At 51.3% G+C, this 21176-nt stretch overlaps 10 protein-coding genes across 10 annotated transcripts; 4 read left to right on the forward strand and 6 right to left on the reverse strand.

Moving 5' to 3' along the window:
- Window positions 1-63: 63 nt before the first annotated feature.
- On the reverse strand, window positions 64-868 carry NCS57_00458300 (uncharacterized protein; the record flags this gene model as incomplete). The annotated part of the gene is made up of 2 exons (XM_053054539.1): window positions 64-793; window positions 846-868. The coding sequence occupies 2 exons, from the start codon at window positions 866-868 to the stop codon at window positions 64-66; spliced, it is 753 nt and encodes a 250-aa protein (XP_052916699.1).
- Window positions 869-2691: 1823 nt separating this feature from the next.
- Window positions 2692-4408, forward strand: NCS57_00458400 (uncharacterized protein; the record flags this gene model as incomplete). Its single annotated transcript, XM_053054540.1, has 4 exons — window positions 2692-2779; window positions 2856-3246; window positions 3309-4206; window positions 4262-4408. The coding sequence occupies 4 exons, from the start codon at window positions 2692-2694 to the stop codon at window positions 4406-4408; spliced, it is 1524 nt and encodes a 507-aa protein (XP_052916700.1).
- Window positions 4409-5014: 606 nt separating this feature from the next.
- On the reverse strand, window positions 5015-6761 carry NCS57_00458500 (Gln-synt-C domain-containing protein; the record flags this gene model as incomplete). Its single annotated transcript, XM_053054541.1, has 5 exons — window positions 5015-5045; window positions 5101-5775; window positions 5831-5883; window positions 5950-6209; window positions 6275-6761. The coding sequence occupies 5 exons, from the start codon at window positions 6759-6761 to the stop codon at window positions 5015-5017; spliced, it is 1506 nt and encodes a 501-aa protein (XP_052916701.1).
- A 1269-nt stretch (window positions 6762-8030) lies between these two features.
- On the reverse strand, window positions 8031-9632 carry NCS57_00458600 (Aldedh domain-containing protein; the record flags this gene model as incomplete). Its single annotated transcript, XM_053054542.1, has 4 exons — window positions 8031-8144; window positions 8215-8626; window positions 8702-9174; window positions 9231-9632. 4 exons carry the CDS (start codon window positions 9630-9632, stop codon window positions 8031-8033), a joined length of 1401 nt encoding a protein of 466 aa, XP_052916702.1.
- A 744-nt stretch (window positions 9633-10376) lies between these two features.
- On the forward strand, window positions 10377-11412 carry NCS57_00458700 (uncharacterized protein; the record flags this gene model as incomplete). Its single annotated transcript, XM_053054543.1, has 4 exons — window positions 10377-10426; window positions 10512-11017; window positions 11078-11114; window positions 11172-11412. 4 exons carry the CDS (start codon window positions 10377-10379, stop codon window positions 11410-11412), a joined length of 834 nt encoding a protein of 277 aa, XP_052916703.1.
- A 75-nt stretch (window positions 11413-11487) lies between these two features.
- Window positions 11488-13357, reverse strand: NCS57_00458800 (Zn(2)-C6 fungal-type domain-containing protein; the record flags this gene model as incomplete). Its single annotated transcript, XM_053054544.1, has 2 exons — window positions 11488-12312; window positions 12386-13357. 2 exons carry the CDS (start codon window positions 13355-13357, stop codon window positions 11488-11490), a joined length of 1797 nt encoding a protein of 598 aa, XP_052916704.1.
- Window positions 13358-13621: 264 nt separating this feature from the next.
- NCS57_00458900 (Methyltransf-25 domain-containing protein) lies at window positions 13622-14245 on the forward strand (the record flags this gene model as incomplete). Its single annotated transcript, XM_053054545.1, has 1 exon — window positions 13622-14245. The coding sequence occupies one exon, from the start codon at window positions 13622-13624 to the stop codon at window positions 14243-14245; it is 624 nt and encodes a 207-aa protein (XP_052916705.1).
- Window positions 14246-14397: 152 nt separating this feature from the next.
- Window positions 14398-15051, forward strand: NCS57_00459000 (N-acetyltransferase domain-containing protein; the record flags this gene model as incomplete). The annotated part of the gene is made up of 1 exon (XM_053054546.1): window positions 14398-15051. The coding sequence occupies exon 1, from the start codon at window positions 14455-14457 to the stop codon at window positions 15049-15051; it is 597 nt and encodes a 198-aa protein (XP_052916706.1). The 5' UTR covers window positions 14398-14454.
- A 56-nt stretch (window positions 15052-15107) lies between these two features.
- NCS57_00459100 (uncharacterized protein) lies at window positions 15108-16370 on the reverse strand (the record flags this gene model as incomplete). The annotated part of the gene is made up of 3 exons (XM_053054547.1): window positions 16222-16370; window positions 15475-16174; window positions 15108-15425 (listed from the first exon to the last, which is right to left on the reverse strand). The coding sequence occupies exons 1-3, from the start codon at window positions 16242-16244 to the stop codon at window positions 15108-15110; spliced, it is 1041 nt and encodes a 346-aa protein (XP_052916707.1). The 5' UTR covers window positions 16245-16370.
- Window positions 16371-19564: 3194 nt separating this feature from the next.
- On the reverse strand, window positions 19565-20943 carry NCS57_00459200 (uncharacterized protein; the record flags this gene model as incomplete). The annotated part of the gene is made up of 2 exons (XM_053054548.1): window positions 19565-20179; window positions 20230-20943. The coding sequence occupies 2 exons, from the start codon at window positions 20941-20943 to the stop codon at window positions 19565-19567; spliced, it is 1329 nt and encodes a 442-aa protein (XP_052916708.1).
- Between the last annotated feature and the right edge of the window lie 233 nt (window positions 20944-21176).

The following is a 21176-nucleotide window of genomic DNA, read 5'->3' on the forward strand; positions in this document are numbered from 1 at the left end:
AGCGGTTGGGCGGTTGGGCAGACATGAAGACTGTGAATGTAACCAAAGAGACGATCTTCTGGCTCAGGTGATCGCGTTAAGCAGCTCAGAATTTTTGGCAAAATCCCGAAACTCGGCGTGATCGCACATTCTATCCAGCCTAATGATGCAGTAACGCCTAACCAGAGCTCGGATCTCCTTGCCAGCGGGATTCTCGCTGGTGGTGTGGTTGTAGATGTACTTTACAAGCTGGGTGATGTCGGGGATCGCATTGCCTGTAAAGGTAATGTTGACCATCGCGATCCAAAGTTTTCGAATTGCGAGGTCCCGCAGCTTGTTAATCTTGTATCGGTCGGCGAAAATGAAGACGCGAGCGTGGCAAAGGAAGACTTCCGCGCACGTGTGAGTTCGACTGTCGACAGCGTCATCCGGGCTGAACTCGTGTCCTGAATATCGCTCCTTGAACCTCTCCCAGCAGAAGCCGTTATACACGCCCATTGGAGTTCTTCTGTGGTTTGTCAGGCGAAGCTTCATTGTCTTGCGCAGAAGACGAGGCTGGGAAACCATGGCTGGGATTTGCCTGAGACTAGGCTCGACACCATTGTAGTCTCCAGTGAAGGCAAACGCGCAGAAGCGAATGAAGGTGTCGACGTCGACATGTTTCCAAAGAATTGGTCTGCCGTCGAATCGACCCTTTTGCTGCCTAATGATGTTTGCAAGAGAGGAAGACTGGACCGCAACGAGTTCGCTGTGGATATTGAACTCGTTCTTGTTGGGCCCGATGAGAAACTGAGCTTTTGGCGAGGCCATGATGCTGAGAGATGTTAGCAGGAATGCAGTGATGGTTCAAGATCAAATTGTCTTACCTGTGAATGTTGGATGAATCCATTGCGTAGTGTGTAAGTAGGTTGTAGTAGGAGGATGTAGTGATTATGTTGGTAGAGCGTTGTGATATCTTGGAGGGAATCAATTGAGTGAAGCTGCTGAGATAATGGAAAGTGTTGATGTGGGAGAGAAGAGAATTAAAGAGAGAAGGAATGATCTCCAGGTCTTTTTATGGCTCAGTTTTCTCATTGTGAACTCTCTTCTCTGCCAGGCGGCATCTGTTCAAGATGTAAACAACACCAGCTCGTCGGGATTCTACAGGGGTCTTTCTAAGATTGAGTTGAGATGCAGGTGCAAGTTGAGAGTTTAAATCCTCAAGGGCCATTGGTTGAGCCACGAGACGATGGCAATCCGCATATAGGGAGGGCTTTGGGATACACACATGAGAGGCTCAGCCTCGATATGACTCCCTCCCCGTGTTTCAACCAAACCCAAAAATGCATCGACGGCTGGCCCAGGGCTTGAGTGTTTTTAAGGGTCTGCCAATTACACCGGATCACGAGAGCCTTATTACCGTCCGGATGTGCACCATAGCCCTCGGTAGCTGCCTAGTAGTTGTCGACCGTCACAACTGCTGAGACCTGTTGAAGGTCTTTGGAGGAAAAGCCACATATGATTCTAAAGGGCAAGCAAGATGGTCAAACGTTGGATGGGTTGAGGGAGTGGGAATCCATGCAGGTGTGTTTTCTTCTCTTCAGGCTTGCTGATAATGTCACTTGGGCTCTGATGACATGTCTTTCCAATTAGCACTCAAAAACGCACGAAGCGTGCAGTCAGCGGACAGAAGAGTTGCAGCATCAAACAGTCTCAACTGCCGAGATGTTATCTAACGGCTGCTTTTCTACCTCGGTGGTCATCCATCCAGAATACAAGTGGCTTCCATCCTCATTTTCACCATTGAGCTATAGGGTAGTTTGCATGCTTGAGATCGGAATATTTAATCAGCCACAGAACCTATCAAGGAATACCCAGGCAAATAGACCAAGCGATCGAGTCAGATGGTTTAACTAGCCGTCACTGTTGATCCAAACTTTTCATAATTAAATAAATGCCCCTGGGTGGCAGTCCTGGGAGTATCAACCATCTTCATGGCTTGTCACGTGCTTATCCTGACCCATTCGAGCCATACGCGTATATGAACCAAAACTCTGTGATGATCCGAGACGTCAAGTTCTCGGTAGCCTACAAGGGGGTCAAACGCTTCAGGGCGCATGTGTCAGTTGGTCCACGGTATCTAACCTCTGAGCTTAAGATAGGTGGTAGCCAGCATTAACTCGCTCTCTCATGACTAGTTATCATGACTCTCCCTGTCTAGTTAGTCCGAATGACGATGGTGGATCCACCGCGGAACTGTATTACATTGGCTGGCCACAACCACCATTTCCCTTCCCCTATTTTTGTCAAGGCTACTGATTGCCTCCGTTCGTTGAGTTCATGATCCGCGACCAATAGAACACGTTTGCGCGATCCCCGGATTCGTGCGAGCCCAGGCCTGGCTCCGCTTCCCCATGGGCAGTGGCTTATCTCTGTGCTCGCTCGGTCGACACGATACCACAATCAAATATCCAAGATAATCTTGATGTAGCACAAAGTAAGACGCGGTGGCCCCGGAAGTGCTATCTCGGCAGGGTGGCGGACACGGGAGAGCCGGGATAGTGATGGACGCCTTGGCTCGATACACTGATAGAGATCGTATCCTCTTGCTTATATATATTGGCACTAGTCTGCAATGCGCCGTCTCGTTAATTATCTTTGCCACTTTCCCTACCTGACCATCTCTCTACCAGTCACTTCCAGGAAACTCGCTCACACAGCACATTATTCATCATGGCGTTGGGTGGTACAGACACCCCTTCGAAAAAGGACTACCCTCTCGAGGAAGATGCTGCTCTCGGCCGTAGTAAGTCGGTGACAGGTAGGAATTGTCCCTCGACGTGCGAAAAAATCACATTCAAGGAAACCTGTGCTGACTTGAATTGGGCGCACTCCAGTTGGCCACACCCAAGAGCTGCGAAAGAACTTCTCCGTCTTCTCCGTCCTCGGCATCAGCTTCTCGCTCGCCAACTCATGGTTCGGCATCTCCACGGCCCTCGTCACGGGCATCAACTCTGGCGGACCTGTCCAGCTCGTTTACGGCATCATTCTCATCACCATCGTGTGCGCCGCCATCGCCGTGTCGCTGTCCGAGTTGGCCTCGGCTATGCCGGATGCCGGCGGACAATACTTTTGGACAAGTCAGCTCGCTAGCAGACGCTACAGCCGGTTCCTGTCTTACCTGACTGGGTGGATTGCCTGGGCTGGCTCCCTCTTTACATGTGCTAGTATTGCCCTGGGGGTTGGAGGCTTGATCATGGGTTGCATCCAGATGGCGCACCCAACCTTGTAAGTACACCCTGGGCTTGGCGAGATTGTATTGGAATGGACCTGGCTCTAATGCATGACAGAGTCATCAAACCGTGGATGAACTTTGTCGCTTACCAGGTTGTCAACCTCGTCTGTGCCTTGTTCAACATCTCCAGCACAGCACTACCGGGGGTTACGTTTTTCACTTTGTGGACTTCCATCATCTCATTCCTCGTCATCATTCTCACCGTCCCCTGCAAAGCCGACACACATCAATCGGCCAAGTTTGTCTTTTCCCAGTTCGTCAACAACACCGGGTGGCCAAGCGACGGCATTGCATACATCGTCGGCCTGATCAACTGCAACTGGGCGTTCAACGGTCTCGACTGTGCCACACACATGGCTGAGGAGGTTCTCAACCCGGAGAGAACCATTCCCATTGCTATTCTTGGCACGGTGGGAGTCGGTTTCGTTACGGCTTGGCTCTTTGGCATCGCCATGATGTTTAGCATCAAGGACTTTGACGCTGTCAGCAGTACACCGACTGGAGTGCCCATCCTTGAGCTTTTCGACCAGGCACTTAGTAACAAAGCTGGAGCTATCGTACTATGCTCTCTGATTGTGCTTACGGGCTGTGGATGCCTAATCGCTTCACACACCTGGCAGGCTCGCCTCTGCTGGTCTTTTGCTCGAGATAACGGCCTGCCTTGTTCCAGGTATCTGAGCCAGGTACAGCCGCGCCTTCGTACGCCAATCTGGGCGCACGTAGCAAGCTGCACCATCGTCAGCATCCTCGGCTGCTTGTACCTGGCTTCCTACACTGCCTTCAACAGCATGGTTACAGCATGCGTCGTTCTTCTATATGCATCTTACAGCATTCCGGTGGTTTGTCTCCTCGTCAAAGGACGTTCCAAGTTGAATCACGGCCCTTTCTGGATGGGCAAGTTTGGTATGGTCTGTAACTTTGTCCTCCTGCTATGGCTATTGTTCTGCACGGTGGTAAGTTGACCATCTTGTTCTCGATCTGGTTGTCGGACGCTAACATTATCTGCAGATGTACGCTTTCCCACCTCAGTATCCGGTCCAAGGCGATAATATGAACTACGTCTGCGTCGTTTACGCCATCACCTTTGCTGTTCTTATGGTGTGGTGGTATGCCCGGGCTCGTGTTGATTATCACCCCATTGTCAATGTTCATTGATCAACTGCCAACCTCTAGAGCTTTAGATATTGTACCTATAGCTGAAGCTCGACACTGATAAATTTATAAGGCCCTTCACATTCAAAATGTCTGTGAATGTGTTTCAGAAATGTTGCCTTCGTGGTGCACGCCATACCGAGAATCCAGCCTGCAAACGATCTTCTGGCTCATTTAACCCATCAAGGGCTGGGCTTCAACTATAAAGAACACAATGTCAACACATCATAGCATCATATCCCAATGCTAACACAGTGGCCTTTTTTAAACCTTCTGCTACCTGTAGTTGAAAACGAGGGCAGGTTGGCCAAAAACTCGAAATAGTTTGACTTCTTCATCCCCGGCTTCACTTAGAGACGGTAACCTCGCATTCAACATCCCAGTCCCTACTTAACAATCCTTTAGAAATGAGGATTGCGGGACTTGCTTATCCAGACCAAGACCGTGTTATGAGCAATCATTGTTGGTTTATTTTGAATGAATGAGGAATTTGAAGTCAAAACGGGTAATGCATTGTCAGGTATTCATTCTTCATATGGCTGATACACTAATCGACTCAAGCCGCCCCCTTTCCACGTAGCATGCCATCATCTTGTCCCACTAACTTCTCTAGATCGTCTCGATGTAGCGCGAAAATTCCCTAAAAGCAATCTCGGTCAGTATATTCCAGCTAATGCCATTAGAGTATCACTTACCAATCAGTCACGGCTTCCCTCCACTGCCTCAACTCATGGCTTCGCGTGACGGTAAAGTAGTCAACAAATTCATCGCCAAAGATCTGGCGAGCTACCGAGCCCTTAGCACTAAAACGCTCGACGGCAGCCTCGAGGCTATTGGGTAACCGCTCAGCAGGACTGTCCTTGGGCCGCGCCGACTCAGGCGGGATAGTGACTTGACTCTTGTTCTCAATGCCGCGTAGTCCCGCGCGGAAGATGGCATTGAGAGCATAATGCGGATGGATGTCAGCACCTGGCACACGGATCTCGAAGCGCGTCGCTGAAGGCTTGCAGCTTGGAGGTGCGACTAGACGAATAGACGCGAGACGGTCCTCATAGCCCCAGCTAACAGACACGGGTGCCCAATAATTCTCGATCAAACGCTTAAACGAGTTGACGTTGGGGGCAAATAACGGCATGATGTCGGGCATTGCTTCGATGATTCCTGCGAGAAAATGACGCCCAGTATCAGAGAGATATGCCATGTCAGACCATGGCGCATCGGAATCAGGCGTCTCTCGAACGAATGCGTTCTGGCCCCCGCTTGTGAGGGATACGTGAATATGGCCAGAGTTACCAGGGAGACCCTGGATGGGCTTGGCCATGAAGCACGGAGTAATATTATGTTCGACGCCGATCGATTTGCAAACGAGCCTGCCCAAATTTGGTCAGTTGAGGATGTTGAGAAACTTCATTGGGCAAGACATACTTGAAGAGTGCGACATTGTCGGCCATACGTGAGACGGGTGAAACAGAGAGAGCCTGTTGTCCCGATGTAGTCAGTAAAATGACTTCTCGTATACTTGAAGCACAAATGTTGTTCCTTACCGCTTCGTAAACGCAGGGTCCGCTCTCGGTATGCCATCCCTCAACAGGGCAGTCGATCTCCAAGCTCTTGTCAAAGATATCGTGGAAGTACTCTTTGGCCATGATAGGCCTCGTCGCGCTGTATCCAAAGGCCCCTGCTGTTACAGGACGCAAAGCCTTGGGCGCGTTTGTGGCAAGGAATGCTGCAAGGTTCGGTCGGGCATTGGGATCGCCGTAGCCATCTTCAGAAGGCGTCTGAAAGTTCATAAACTCGAGTTCCACTGGTAAGACGAGTCGTTAGCATTCGCATACGTTACATATCTCACTCTTGGGACTGTTGACATACCTCCGGCTAGTGCCTCGTAGCCTTTGGCAGCCAAGTCATTCGTCAATGTCTTGATCAGACCACGGCCATCTGCAAAGACAGGCTTGTCCTGGATATAAAAGTGAAGAAGGAAGAAGGCTATATTATCCTCAAAGGGCAGCCTTCGAAACGACTCCAGGTCAATCATGGCGGTAAAGTCTTGGTAGCCGCTCTCGGCGCTCGTCAAGCTCGTCTCTTCAGTGTACAAGACATCGTGCATGTCCCAACCAAAGATGGCCGAGCTCATGCCAAAACCAGACTTGAGGCTCGACAGGAACTTGGCCTTGTGAATGATCTTGCCGCGAAGGAGGCCATCGCAGTCTATGCCAGCCACTTTGACTTTGGTGTCGTTGGCTAATAATCTTGTGATGCGATCAACGGATGATTCTTGGCCGTTGGCGCTGTTGACACCGTTGGTCAATGTCTTGTTTGTCGGTGCTTCAGGCGATGCGTTGCTTGAACTTGTCATTATTGCGATGGCGTTGCGGGCGTGATGGAACAAGATGGTTGTAACAGGGTAAAGATAAACTTGAGAGCTGTATCGCTACTGCAAGAGACAATCTGTAGCGGGCTTGTGGCAGATGATCTGATGTTGACATCCGGCTAGATAAGAGACCGTCATCTTATGCAAACAAGCCCACGAACAGGTTGGCGCGGACCTCCTTTCCCGACGGGCCATGGAAGCGCCCCGGCAATTGGCCTGGTTCATTGTCTAAATCGAGCCGATAAGATTCCAGATGACATTGGTTCATCGCGGTTAACCATGTTGCCTCAGTCAACGCCGGTCGATCGACCGCTCTCAGAGGATGTACTTGAGCGTCTCGAGTAGGACCAATCAGAACCATTTCCGCCGGGTGGGTGTCCAAGGTTGAGGCTATCTAACGCGAGCTAAGAGAGCAACACACTTCCATCATCCCACCATCACGCGAAACCTTTGCATATGCCGCCAAATATGTGACTCGGACGGCTGCAGCTTCTCCGCGGTTGGATTATCGAAAGCTTTTGGACGACCGCGCATCGCGTATCGCCGAGACCGACAACTCAGCCGCCATTCACGCAAGGGACATCCAACACTCGACATTGCCGCGATCCCGCTCCTGTTGTTTTCCTTGCTCCAAGCAATCCATGACCATGGGGTCCTCAATGATCTCGGTTTTCGAATGCGATGCTCTGATATAATACTTCATCGAGAAAGACAGCGCTTATGGCAACCTCTTTGAACGATTTCCGAAGAATGGCCTTTTCCAGTGTACGACGACCATCTTTAGACGGCTCTATGATGTAAATTCTAATTAGTGTTGGGCTAGTTTGTTGAGCCAATGTAAACAAACTGCTCTGTTATGTCTAGTGATGAGCACTTCAAGAGTCTACATCAGTTGCGTTGCGATGCTGTGCTCCTGGTCCTGCAGGGCGTCGTCAATCTGGGTACCAGCCTGTGAGATACAAAACCTACATATTCCAAGTCAAACACTTTCTGTCCAAGCCCGCTTAGAGTTTCATAGCATGGCAATGACAGCAATGACAGAGGTGTTCCTGTTCGGCATCGTTCGGGCGCCTTACTGCTCAGCAATGGGTGCTTGACAGAGCGTACGTAGCAACGACCCTCAACTTGGATCCAGTAGCAACAAGTACTCACGCATCTCATTTACAACAACTGCAATATTTGTTAATGAAAGACGTGGTTATTGTCAATAGATACACTTAGGTTATGCATTTCAAGCCAGCTTTGCTATCCTATTTAAGCCTGTGCCTCCTTTACGTGGTAGCTCTTTAGCTTGACGAAGGCGTCAAAGCCACGAGGTCCCAATGTGCAGCCCAATCCCGACTTCTTCCATCCTGTCCAAGCAAGATCCTATGGCACTTTTTGTCAGTCAAATGTTTCGCGTAGCTACTCTTGTCGAGTAAATGCAGCAAATACTCACAGGGTTCGGGTAATCGCATCGGTTGATAAACACAGTGCCAGCTTCGAGTTGCTCAATCAGCTCCTCCCCGCGAGCAATGTCCTTGGTCCAGACACTAGCGGTCAAACCGTAGTCGCTATCGTTCATCAGACGCACAGCTTCCTCGTCGTCTTTGACTTTGGCGACGGGGATAACGGGACCGAATGTCTCCTCACGCATCACCTCCATATTATGTGTGACGTTGGTCAAGAGTATGGGAGCGACATAATTGCCTGAGGAGGGTGCACTGGCGAAGCTGTCATTCTTGGGAGTCGCATCTACAGCACCCTTGTCCAGAGCGTCTTGGATTTGCGCCTTGATGTTCTTCTCGGCAGCGCGAGAAATGACGGGACCGACCATGGTGTCTTTCTCGAGGGGGTCACCAAGCTTGTATCTGCATAAGCAAGGTTAGTAACCGGTTTCATCATGTATCGTGATGGAAACACCAGTATTGGTAGCATATACTTACGTCTTCAGCTCTTCCTGAAGCTCATGAACAAAGGCATCGTGCACATTTTGATGCACGTAGATACGCTCAACAGCGCAGCAGCTCTGGCCAGAATTGAAGACAGCGCCATCGACCAATTGAGCCGCGACGTACTTCAGATCGGCATCCGGTCGGACATAGGCCGGATCATTGCCACCCAGCTCTAGATTGACGGGAATGGTGCGCCCGCTCACAGCCTCACGGATGGCCAGGCCACCAACCGTAGATCCGGTGAAGCTGATGAGGCCGAGCTCGGGAAGCTTGACTAGCTCTTTGAGGGCTTGGGGATCACCGGACTGGATCACCTGAAGGACATCCTTCGGTAGGCCGGCTTTGTCAAAGATGTCGACGAGGTGCTCGCCGATGAGCGGTGTTTGAGGCGAGGGTTTCAGAATGACCGAGTTGCCGGCCAGAAGCGCTGGAATGAGGGCGTTGACGATGATGAGATACGGGAACTACCGCGGGTAAAACGTTAGTAGATGCAAGAATGCTGTGAACGAGAATTACTCACGTTCCAGGCAAAGACAATAAGCGTAGGGCCGACGGGAATCTTCTTGATCTCCCTCCGGAACCCCTTCTCAGGTTGTCCAGGCAAGCTAGCCAGCGCCTCCTCAGCCGTATCAAGAAGATAATCGGCTCGCTTCTGCATCGTCTCAATCTCCTTGTGGCTCGCGGCAATGGGCCGTCCCATATGCTCCGCGAGCTCACGGCCAAGCTCAAATTTGCGGTGCTGGATGCCAGCGAGGCCCCTTTCGACGATGGCTCGACGCTGGGCAAAGGGGAGCTGGCGGAAAGACTGGAAGGCTGCCTCGGATCGTCGGGAGATGTCGCGTGCTTCGGCGAGGGAGGTCTCTGGTCTTTCGCAGACGACCTTGTTTGTCGAGGGGGAGATGGTCTTGATGGTGGAGGTCATTGTTGCTGATAGAGATGTAGGAATACGGGGTTGAAGGAGGACTGGGAGAAAACAGGAAGCAAATGTTGGATTATTTGATGTTACTTATGCCGCAGATGATGATGAAGCTATACCAATGCAAGTCCCATAAGCCGCCCGAGTATCGGCCAGCTTATCATCATTTTTGAGTTATCGAAGGATGGCAGAACTGGATGAGCACGCAGTTGCTTTCCACTGTGCCATGGAGCATGCCAATAGGGCCAGCGGAATAGAACATGATTGGCCCGCGCCGTGATACTGTCTTTCGGTCATCAACAAACATCACGCGCCACTGCATTGCCAATTACTCGAAAACATCCTAATACCCCACACCCATCTCTTCTTCCCCTCATCTCACTGACCCTTATTGCGTAGGTGGGCGAATGTTGAGACGCATCTCGGACGGCTGAGATGTTTCCTGCTGCTATTGTTCCCTCCTTTGTCCAATCACGATCAAGACCGCGCTCCCGATGGCGGGGTCAATAGCAAATCAAGGCTAGATCAAGGTATCAATGGACTCGAGACTCCTTGACCCGCGTCCGATACGATACCGGCACGTCCAGCGCTCCAAAGGGTGCTGCTGCGAGTTCCGCGTCTGCGTATTGCCAGATGGCGACTGAATGTATAAAGAACATCATGTTTGTCTTGTGCTGCTTTCGCATCATCAACATTATCTCTGCTTGTTAGCAACACACCATCGCCCTGAAACCCCCTCTGCACATCACAATGGTCGGACGACTTGAAGGAAAGAACGCCATTATCACAGGCGCAGCTGGGTACGTTGATCGATTGAACCCTAGCCATGTGTCGACGTCGAACTGTAAATGGGGAATTTGAGTGCTAATGGCATGCTATTAACAGCGGCGTCGGTCTCGAATCCACGATCCTCTTCCTCCAGCAGGGCGCTTCTGTCCTCATGACAGACGTCAACGACACGGCTCTCGATAAAGCTCTCTCAAAGGTCAAGAGCGTCGTACCCAACCACACCGGCAAAGTCGAGACAAAGGTCGTCGACGTGTCCAAGGAAGACCAAGTCGAGGCAGCGGTGGCACACCTCGACTCCTGGGGCGGCGTCGATGTCATGTTCAATAACGCCGGCATCATGCACCCGAAGGATGGAGACTCGGAGGAGTGTCCCGGTGCTATCTGGGACTTGACTTTCAACATCAATGTCAAGGGTGTTTGGTACGGCTCCAAGCACGCTGTGCGATCGCTGCGGAAGCATGGCAAGACCAAGGGCAGCGTCATCAACACAGCCAGTATGGTTGCTATTGTTGGCGCTGCTACACCCCAGGTTGCGTATACAGCTAGCAAGGGTGCCGTTCTTGCCTATACCCGCGAGATGGCTGTAGTTCATGCGCGTGAAGGTAGGTCAATCCTACCTCGAGAGGTGCAAAAGTCATTCAACTAACCATTTTCCCTTGCAGGCTTCCGCTTCAACTCCCTCTGCCCGGCACCTCTCAAGTATGTCCCTATGCCATCCAAGACTCATGCGGTGCTCTGGTCACTGACATTTGACAGCACCCCCATGCTCCAAGATTTCCTCGGTGACGACAAGGCAAAGCGATTCCGCCGTGAAGTCCACTTCCCCACCGGCCGGTTTGGTGAGGCCATCGAGCAGGCTCAAGCAGCGCTTTTCCTTGCTAGCGATGAGAGCAGCTTCGTCAACGCGCATGACCTTGTCGTGGATGGTGGATTGACCAAGGCATATGTGACACCCGAGGGCCCTGCCACTCAACCACCAAAGAACCAAGGGCACTAGAACTCGATAGACAGGGCAGTCGTAGTATGAGAAGAAATGTTAAATGGGAGTGAAAGGCCCCATCCTGGGCATCATTCAGGCAAGCGAGATCCACATATCGTATTCATACATAATCCGGCAAATGATCCATGGACTCTGTTCCTCTCGTGGCCGTGCCCAGATGTGTTCCAGAAGTGACAGTGTTGAAGAAATGTTTCCCAGACCAATCGTGACAAACATGGTATTCAGGCGTTGCCGAAGCACGTCTCGCCGCTCGTCATCAGCTGTGCAAGATCCGATAACAGCCAAGGCCCAGCACATGCTGGTATTGATGCGTGCTGATGACGGGAGCTGCTCGAGGTAGAGGAAGGCGTTCACCAACGCGTTTTCCACCCTTAGCTGCTGAGTGACCTGCCCTGCGTCACCGACCCCAAAGGCCGTGAGAAGGTACAAATGCACTGCCTGTTGGAAGATGTAGCCGCAAGTAGCGACTTCGGACTCTACCAGTGGCGACGGCGTGAACGAGGTGATCTCTGCCTGTAGGTTGGAAAAATTGAGGAAGTCGTCTGCTGTCGGGAAGGGAGGCTGGGCGCGCACCGCAACTCTTCGACGGCCAAAGTCAAAGATGCGAGGGATAAGGAGGAGTAACGGGAGCCACGAGCCGCAGAGCTGACCAACATAGCCACTCTCGACCAGAGAGTGTGCTTCATACTCTAGCTCTGGGGCGAGGAGATGCCCCGTGCTTGCCGATGGGTCCATGGATATCATGCTGATGATTGCCGTGTAGACGTAGTACTCTATGACGAAGGGGCGTAACCCATCCGGAAGGAGATGTCGATGCCTCGAGACCAGGTCTTTGACAAGAGGACCGACTGCTTGGAGATGGTCAAAGATGACGCCATTGGTATCACCTTTCGCTGTCTGTGACCAAGGTTAGTTGACTGACATTTGAGATAGGACTGTTGCTCCCTCAGAATGCGACAGGTATGCCTACCTCGGTGAAACACATGATGAGTGCACCAATTGTCACCCACAGCGGACTCGCCTCAGTGCCAGCCAGATAATCGGCGACGGCATTGCGAAACAGACGAATGGATTTGGTGTAGTAGTTCTGGGCTACCGCATCTGCCCAGCCCGCCCCTTCCAAGACGGCACGATGAGAAGCGCTCTGGGATAGCATAAGCTCGAGGACGACGGGATTGGCGAAAGACAGCGGTATGAGCTGCACGACGAATGGGTTTGCCGTCGTTGACCCGTTACCCATGCTTATGGCTGTGCGGGCTAGGTAATGGCTCATAAGCTCGAACGACTGAGCGTCTAGGCCTGGCATGATGGATGGAGCCGGCGGAACAGAGGCGTGCCCGAGGCTCAAAGGGTCTTGGTCAAAATGGCCCCAGGATAGCCTGATGAGTGCATCGCTGACGGCGTCTCCAACGCCCTCGACTACTCCATCTGCGTCAATCGACACTGTCTCTTGCGCTGCATCCTGAAGGCAATTGATGACTTGGTCGAACTGTTCAGATGCGGCGGGTGCCTGTGTGGTGGCGACAGGAGAAGACTCCGGCGGCGAAGTTTCGTGCTCCAACACATTTGACGATGGACCAATGTCAACCGTTATAGTCTCCTCCAGCGTCTCTCCAATTCCCACATCAAAATCCAAGTCTGCCGGGCTGGTCAAAGTCTCGGGGGTTCGTCGTCCATGGCCGTCTGGGCTTGGAGCCGATGGTCTCAGGTCAAGTGCCTTCTCCCCACTGCCGTGTTCTGTACTTGGCGGGGAATGGGGATGAGAATCGGGCCATCGACAGGCTACCTTGTTGCGAAGACATCCGGCACAGACTGGCCGTGTTTCGTCGCACTTTTTCTTGCGGTTTCGACAAGTGAAACATCCCGTCTTGACCCTGAGGATTGGCTTTCGCCGACGAGGACGAGGCCGCGTCGTGCTGGCCGGGATCGCCTGTTTAGGCATTGGATGCATTGATGCAGCAGTGGTGAATTCCAGACCAGGGACGGGTGAGCAAATGATAAGGAGCGTTACCCTGGAGGCAGGAAAAGGCGGGGAGTGGCCTAGCGGATTGGTATCACGTGAGACGCCAGCGAGTTGGTGTAAACCCAAAAGGTGATGGTGAGGGCATACGAAGACCAGGCTTCCTTTCCCATACCTTGTTGAACTTGAGAGTCATATTACCCTGTCTACCTCACCATAATCACTTTGTGAGTTACACATACCGAAATGTCTGGTATTCAGCGCGTCTTGAATCTCTCCAGCAGCGCCGAGGCAAAGGCTGCGTATGATGACTGGGCCGAGAACTACGACAACGACATGCTGGGAGAATCGGAGGACTATGTTGCACCCGAAATTGCTAGCGACTACGTCAAGCGATATCTCGGCTCTCGCCCTATCGGGCATGCCAGGATTCTAGACGCCGGGTGCGGAACAGGTCTTGTTGGCGCGAGTCTTGCAAAGAAGGGCGCGAAGCACATTGATGGCATCGATCTTAGCCCCGGAATGCTCCAAGTTGCTGAGCGATCCGGGGCTTACGAAACTCTGTCCGTGGCAAACCTGTCCCAGCGCCTTGATATCCCCGATCAAACCTACGATGTGGTTGCGTGTGTCGGTACAATGACCCAAGGCCACGTTGGACCGGAAGCTTTTGATGAATTTGCTAGAATCGTCAAACCTGGTGGATTCATCCTCTCAACTGTTCGAGACACTTTTTGGAAGATGAATGGATATGAGGATAAAGTCAAATCCCTCGACAAGGCAGGAAAGTTGAAGCTTATGAGCGCAGAATTGGAAGAATATCGGCGTGGTGCTGGCGTCCAGGCGGTCATGGTGGTTCTTCAAGCGCAGTAGCGAATATTCTCAAAAATGGCAATCATGGATTACGAATGTTATGAATGCATGTAAGCAAAATCCATGTTGTCTCCATGCCGATCGTCTCATGCGGTTAATGACCTTCCTATTGTAACCAGATGTGGAGATGGTCAGATTATCCGACCGTCAGCAATCATCTCCAACCCATCTGTTTCTTACCATCCTCAACACCACCGGTCAAGGACAACATGATCACCGATAACCTCAAAACTGCCTTTCAGTCTGAGCGGCTCGTCTACCGTGCAGCAGAGAACAACAAGGATGACAAGCAATTTCTCCTCACCGAGATTGAAAACAACGCGATCAACGCGGCTCTCTCGGACATAGCTCTGATCCGACCCAGGGGCGAGAAACGAGCCGAGGATCTGATTGAGGGACTTTCCAAAGCTACCATGGGCGTCATGATCTGCTTGCCCAACAAGGACGAAGCGCCAACTCCCATCGGCTTCATTGTCCTTGGTTGGGGCGGAGTCAACCCGGAACACGCACGCCACAGCTCTACTAGCATCGGAATTGCGCTTGCGACATCACATCAAGGCCATGGCTACGGCTCAGAAGCCATAAACTGGGCTCTCGACTGGGCGTTTCGTCACGGAGGTTATCATCGTGTCAACATACGCACCGTGAGTTATAACGAGAGAGGCCTGCATCTGTACAAGAAACTGGGGTTTGTGGAGGAGGGTCGAAGCCGCGAGTCGCATTGGTATGATCGGAAGTGGTATGATACTATTAGCTTTGGCATGTTGGAGAGGGAATGGGCAGAACTCAGAGGTCTTGACCAGTAGCTATCTTAGTCTCAGGTTAACCCACCCGCTACATATGAGAATAGCTGCCGTACACATCACTTGGAAGCCTTGGCGTATTCCTCAGCAGCAATCCTACAATCCTCTGCAAGACAGTCCCAGAAACTGGGTCCCTTTGGCTCCCAGCCCAGCCTCTTTGCCCGAGCCGATTCCGCTCTGCTATTGGAACCCCACATGTACAGGATAATCTGGTCCTGAAAGAAGCTGCTCTTGAATCTCAAGCTCACAAATTCCTCCAGGCTGAGTGAGACGGGTTGCGTCTCTTCAGTGAGCCAGCCTTGCTCGTGGCCGATCTTGGCGATGGCCTCTGCGGCGTCCTTCCACTTGACCCCGTCAGAGGAGGCAAAGTAGAATCCCTATAAAATGTCAGTGATGGCTTTTTAACAGCAGAAGGGATCATCTTACGTCTTTGCCATAGTCAAGACCCTCGCCGCCTTGAAGGTATTTGCCGAGAATGAGCACAAATAGGCTCACAACATCACTGATATGCACAAGACCACGGATATTCTGCCCTTCTCCGAGATAAAAGGCCTTCTTCAGCTCGATAATCGCCTTGACGTACTCCGGAACCAGAAAGCTTCCCGTAGTACCAGAACCAGTCTTCTGCCCATAGATATCCGGTGGACTGATGGTAATCGTCTTCACCAAGTCATTGTTGGCATCCGCAATAATTCTATCAACATCCCGGTGGATAATGTCAGTTGACAGGTTGTAGATCTCGTCGACGTCATCGATGTCATTCCAGACGCGTGGGTTCAGCTTTCCTGCAAACGATTTGTTACCCTGCATGGTGTCAGAGATAGACGCTGTTCCGGTGAGATGGAGCAAGAGACTCTGAGTCGTCTTCTTGGCCAGGCCAGCGAGAATGGCTTTGACGCTTGCCATGTGGTCGGTGTTGCCGGCGTGAAGGACAATATCGGCCTGCTCAGATGCATCTTGGATGATGTCAAAGTCCTCAAACGTCCCCTTGATAATCTTGATGCCGGGGTATCTTGACGTGAAGGACTCGTTGGGTTTGCGGAGTAGAGCTGTGATTTCCAACTCCGGGAAGGCTGATTGGATGGCGTCAAGGACGCTTCCTCCAATGAAGCCGGTGCCGCCAGTGCTGCTCGCGCGTCAGAAGATGATGCTCAAAGTTGAGATGAGACATACATGAACAGTTTCGTCGGGGCCATGATTGAATGCGTTTGCCGTTGAATAACTATCAAATTTCTTGAGGTCTTGTCCTCCTTATATCTACTCCTTATCGATGATGTATCGCATGATGACTTGCAAGCGAGTCCCCACCAATCGATCCTGCTTTGTAATTTGCTTCCGAAGCCCAGCCAAGAGCGTATCCAGTCGGCGCATTATTTGGCCGTTTCGAAGGATCGCCGCCAGGGATGACAAACACCGACTTCGGATCACATTCGGCCGAATCTTCGGACGCTCATCATTGGCTTGGCAGCAACATCCAAGGAATTTGGTACAATGACGGAGATGGCGATGTGTATTGGAGGTCATCAGGAATAAATTCATCGAAATCTTACCATGTCTATTCTCATTACTCAGACATACAGCCCTGTGGCTCGTCATGGAGCGATCCAGGTTGTATAAACATCTTTTGTCTGACCAATGTCGTGAGGCTTAAAAAGCTCTCACTAAAATGAAATCAAGTCCAATAGCAAAACTCCAGTGTCCCAATTAAATATAGGAAATCATCTTGTCCTATGTGCCCTCGCCGATTCTCACCGCCCATGAGCGAAACCTCGTAGTGATGGCATGACCACCCAAACCACCATTGTGGCTCCCAAAAACCATCTTCACCACCAGTTCTGATAATCAAATACCCATGCCCAATAATTTTCGGTCTCCTCATCGTCCTCACAATCCTCGGGATAATCGATCTTTTGCTGGGTGTCGTCATCATCATAGAAATAGTAGTCGTTCTTATCGTAATAGTAGGATCCACTATTCGTCTTCTTCCATTTTGTAATGATGAGATCCATCATAATCTTCGTCGTCGCTGGACGTCTCGTACACGGAGGTCCTGAAACATCTTGCCGTTGGTCGGTCCTGTCCGCCTTGGTTCCCTGGCTTCTTGGACTTGGTCCCATTGGCTTGTCCTCCAGTAGTGCCGTATCCAATACCAACTCTGGAGAAGGGTTGATGGCGCCTGCGTCTATTCTTCCTCTTCCGTTTCTTTCCTTGAGGTCGATTCCCCGACACTGTCTTTTTGGTGGATTCCGTTCTCATGTCTCGATATTTAAGGAGATAGAGAAAGATCACCACAATGATTGCCAGGGAAATCATGGCGGCGTAGTGATCTGTTGAGATAGTTGATTCCTCTAGTTTGAGAGAGATACTGTTGTTGCTGTTGTCGTGGAAGATAGGTGGCTTTCGCAGCGCAGGTGTTGGTGGGATGTTGAGTTGGGGCCCTGAAGCCAGGTCTCCTATAAATGCTCATGGTTCAGGCGAATATAGGCTGCAACACTTAACAGATCGTCACAAGAGGGACATAGAGTGTCATGTCAGCCACTGGTGCCTGTTTCTGCAGTATGGACTCTTTGTCCGTGGGAGCTGGACTTCCCCTATCAAGGGATCATTCGTTAGGCACCTTTTGAAACAGACAACAGAGCCATGCCTTTCTTTGATAAATATGCTTGTAGCCATAGAATAAAGACAACCTGTCAGAGCAATGAATTGAGCCCCTGTGAATGATATAGGCCTTGGCTACTTTCGTCTACTGATGGGAACTTTCGGCAATAGCGATTTAGGTACTAACTCCGAGGCTAAGTTACTGCCTAGGCCAAAAAGGCTCTGTAAGACCAGAGGCGTTTAAGATAACCCTCCCTAAAATCCAATCGCCAACAACCCAATCTATTCCGTATCGAAATCAAATCAAATAACAAAACTCCGGCGCCCCAATCAAAGCAGGTAAACAATCCCATCTCAAATCCCATTGCTACACTTTCGCCCCCATTCAAGTGCAAAATCGCGGTGGTCAAATAAACCAATTAGTGTCACCACCTGGTTCATCGTCGTGGACTTGTGAGAAAACCCCCCGACCGCCAGCCGTCCTGGTCGTACGCCGGCGTGCCGCCCCGCGAGCTCCGGTCGCTCTGGCTACTCCAGACACTACTGGAACCACTGTTACTCTCTGGCGGAGTTGAAGGGTAGTCGACCGTCCTATCGGAATCGGCATCTTCATAGAAATTGTTTGCGTCCCTGCCGTAATGTTGCATTTCCCGCGTAAAAGTCGTCATGCTAGTCATCACTGGGCTCGACGGGATACTGCTGACAGGCGAGGGCGTTGAGAAAACGCTCCTGGTTGCCCAGGGAGCCCTGGTCATGGTCAAGCGTCTCAAAAGATCGCTACTGCTGGTCGAGGGAGGTCGGGTGACGCTGCTCCTTTCCGCGTCAGCCGGGCGAGGCTTGAGAGTCGTCTGGGAAACGCGTATCCCCATTCTTTCTTCTTGGTTATCCCTGCTTTGATGTCTCGGAGGCCAGCATGGAGTTGAGTCCGCGGACCCTCCAGAGGCGGCTTGCCCGTTGCCAGAGCTGGGGGAGGCCCGGCCTTGAAGTGAGGTGTTATTGCTGTTCTCCTTCTCCGCCGACGATCGATCGCCTCAGTAAGACATGGTGAAGTAATCGTGTGGTAGGGTAATTGATGGGTCTGTGTCGTCGATCGTTCGTAGTTGGTGCAGGTCTTGGTTGGTGTAGTTCTGTTGAGAGTGTAAACTTTTCAGTGCGGGTGATGGTGAGAGGTTGAGCCAAAAGCCCAGAGCCACGTCTGGTATAAGTACCCGGAGCTGGGGTGATTACAGCATGTACCAAGTGGTCAAACGAGAATCTTCATATGAAGTGTCGCTCACGAGCACCTTTCTGCAGGTTGAGCTCTTTATTCATTCTATCAAGAATCTTTATCGGTTTTGTCCTTCCAGGCATTCCTTCAGTCTGCTTCCAAGGAGCTGCATACAGTCGAAGTTGTCTTCAAAGTCTTGGCTCTCACCTGACCCATTTCACATGAGTCATGTGAAACAATATTGGAAGGGGGAAGCACATGAGAGCGGTGAGCAGTGAGGTTTCAAAGAATTAGTTCAAAGGAACGATGCAAACATGCATACAGTGCAAGCAATATTATCCGCAATACACTGACGTGGCATTCAACTTAGGCTGCAATTACGTAGAAGAATAGGAACAAAGAGATGCCGCAATGAACCTCGTAAAGTTCCTTAGTGTTATGATCTTGATTCCACACATTCTATGCCATACCCCTTCCAGACTCTCCTTCAACTAGTCCCTTTTTATTGTTCCAACGTCTAACAGTTTCTCAGATGCCGCGTAACCTCGTGGGAATCTACCATCTACTTCCCCTCTCAAAACGATTTGGCCAGCCAAACGCAAAGAGTACAGTTGCTCACATTCCGCACTCTTCATCCAAATTCCCCCCTTCAAAGACCAGCTCGACAGTGTTCATGCCACACAATCTCATGCCCCCTTTGATTACATTCACTCAACCTTCAACAACCTCGCCGAAAACTTCCTCCAACTTTTGTCGTGCCGATGGGCGATCGTTGGCGTCCAATTCTCCCATCCCTCCCAGCCCGAAGAGCATCATAGACGCGCCACGCACGGCCTTGGCAACAACATCCTCTGAAGGTTTGCTGCTGACAATGTCTCGGAAGTCGCGACTGAGGAAATATGCCATTGTTGCGCATAGACCCCAAATGTCCGTCCGAGGTGACTCTTCGGCGGTCGTCAGACCGCATGTCTCTGGTGCCTTGAAGCAAGGGTTATCGGGGTCTGGGAATGTGTCTTTGAAGCTTGCGTATTCAAAGTTGGACAGGTAGAAATGGAAGTTCTCCCTCTCTCTCGAGCCGTTCACGAGGATGTTCCTGGGGCAAATGTTTCGGTGAACCACGCCCTCGTGCCCCAGGTAATCAAGAGCCGAAAGCATTTCGCCCAAGAGAAGTCGGCCTAGGGGGCGGATCTCAATGGGTCTCTCAAAGAGGCCGGGGCCGTTCTGGTGCAGCTGTATAAGCCCAAGGAGGCTGTCATCCTTCAAAGGCATGATGATGTTGATGCTGTCAGGGGTTTCTTGGACTTGGAAGAAGGCAATGATGTGTGGCTGTCTGTGTTAGCGAGGTGTTTTTGACTAACAGCGTATGAGTATCTCACGTGTGATAGATTGCAGCTTCTGATGACTCTGTCCAGCAGAGAGCGACGGGCTTCAATCTTGAATGGGTACGTGACTGTCTTGACAGCCAGATGCTGGCCGGTGCCAACATCAACAGCCGCTTGAGGAGCGCCGAACTTTGATCCAAAGTACTGGCTCCGGTCGACATAGCGGATCAAGTCATCGCTAGACTCAGGGGTCTTGTTGTATCCTGGGCAGACCTCACACCCATCGCCATTGGTCAAGATGGACACCACTCCAGTTCTTGGATGCGTCGATTCGCGCTCCCAGAGGAGGACGTCCACGGGCCGTTCCTGGTGCCAGAAGATCCTCCATTTGCTCCAACTGCCAGAGTCTTCAGTGCATTCAAACTCAAGGTTGGTGTTACAATCCACGATGAGTCTGCGAGGATGCGGAGGGTTGGGGAAGTCGAGGGCAGACGGTCCAGTGAACCTAAAAGCATCGCCACCAGAGAAGTCTTCAAGCAAAACCTCTCCAGTTTTCATGTTCAGCATAAACCGGTGGTTTCCGAGCAAGTTTGGCTCCAGGCCGGAAGCGCTCGCGGGGTTGAATTTGACACAAAGAACTCGGTTCTTTCCATTGGCATTCGCGAATTCGGAGACATATGGTTGGTATCCGAGTTCTTCGATGCAGTTTTCTGCAATGTGGTTCTGGGGAACAAGGGAGAAGAGGGGGGAAGGCTCAGGAGACGACATGAAAGACTGTGATGGCGCCACAACGCTCAAAGGTTCAAACAAGAGGAGACAAAGATGAATTTGAGGTGAGAATGAATTTGTGGATCAGGACGGAAACTGCCTGCATGAATCAACAGTCTAATATAAAGGGCAGGGCAGGCTTTCCACAAGCACGCGTCGCAGCAGATTCCATGAGTGATGCTAATCCAGGGGCTTTCCGCAAAGTCATGACATGGAAAATATTACGTGTCTCT

Source organism: Fusarium keratoplasticum, chromosome 3 (assembly GCF_025433545.1).
Source record: "Fusarium keratoplasticum isolate Fu6.1 chromosome 3, whole genome shotgun sequence".
Taxonomy (NCBI): domain Eukaryota; kingdom Fungi; phylum Ascomycota; class Sordariomycetes; order Hypocreales; family Nectriaceae; genus Fusarium; species Fusarium keratoplasticum.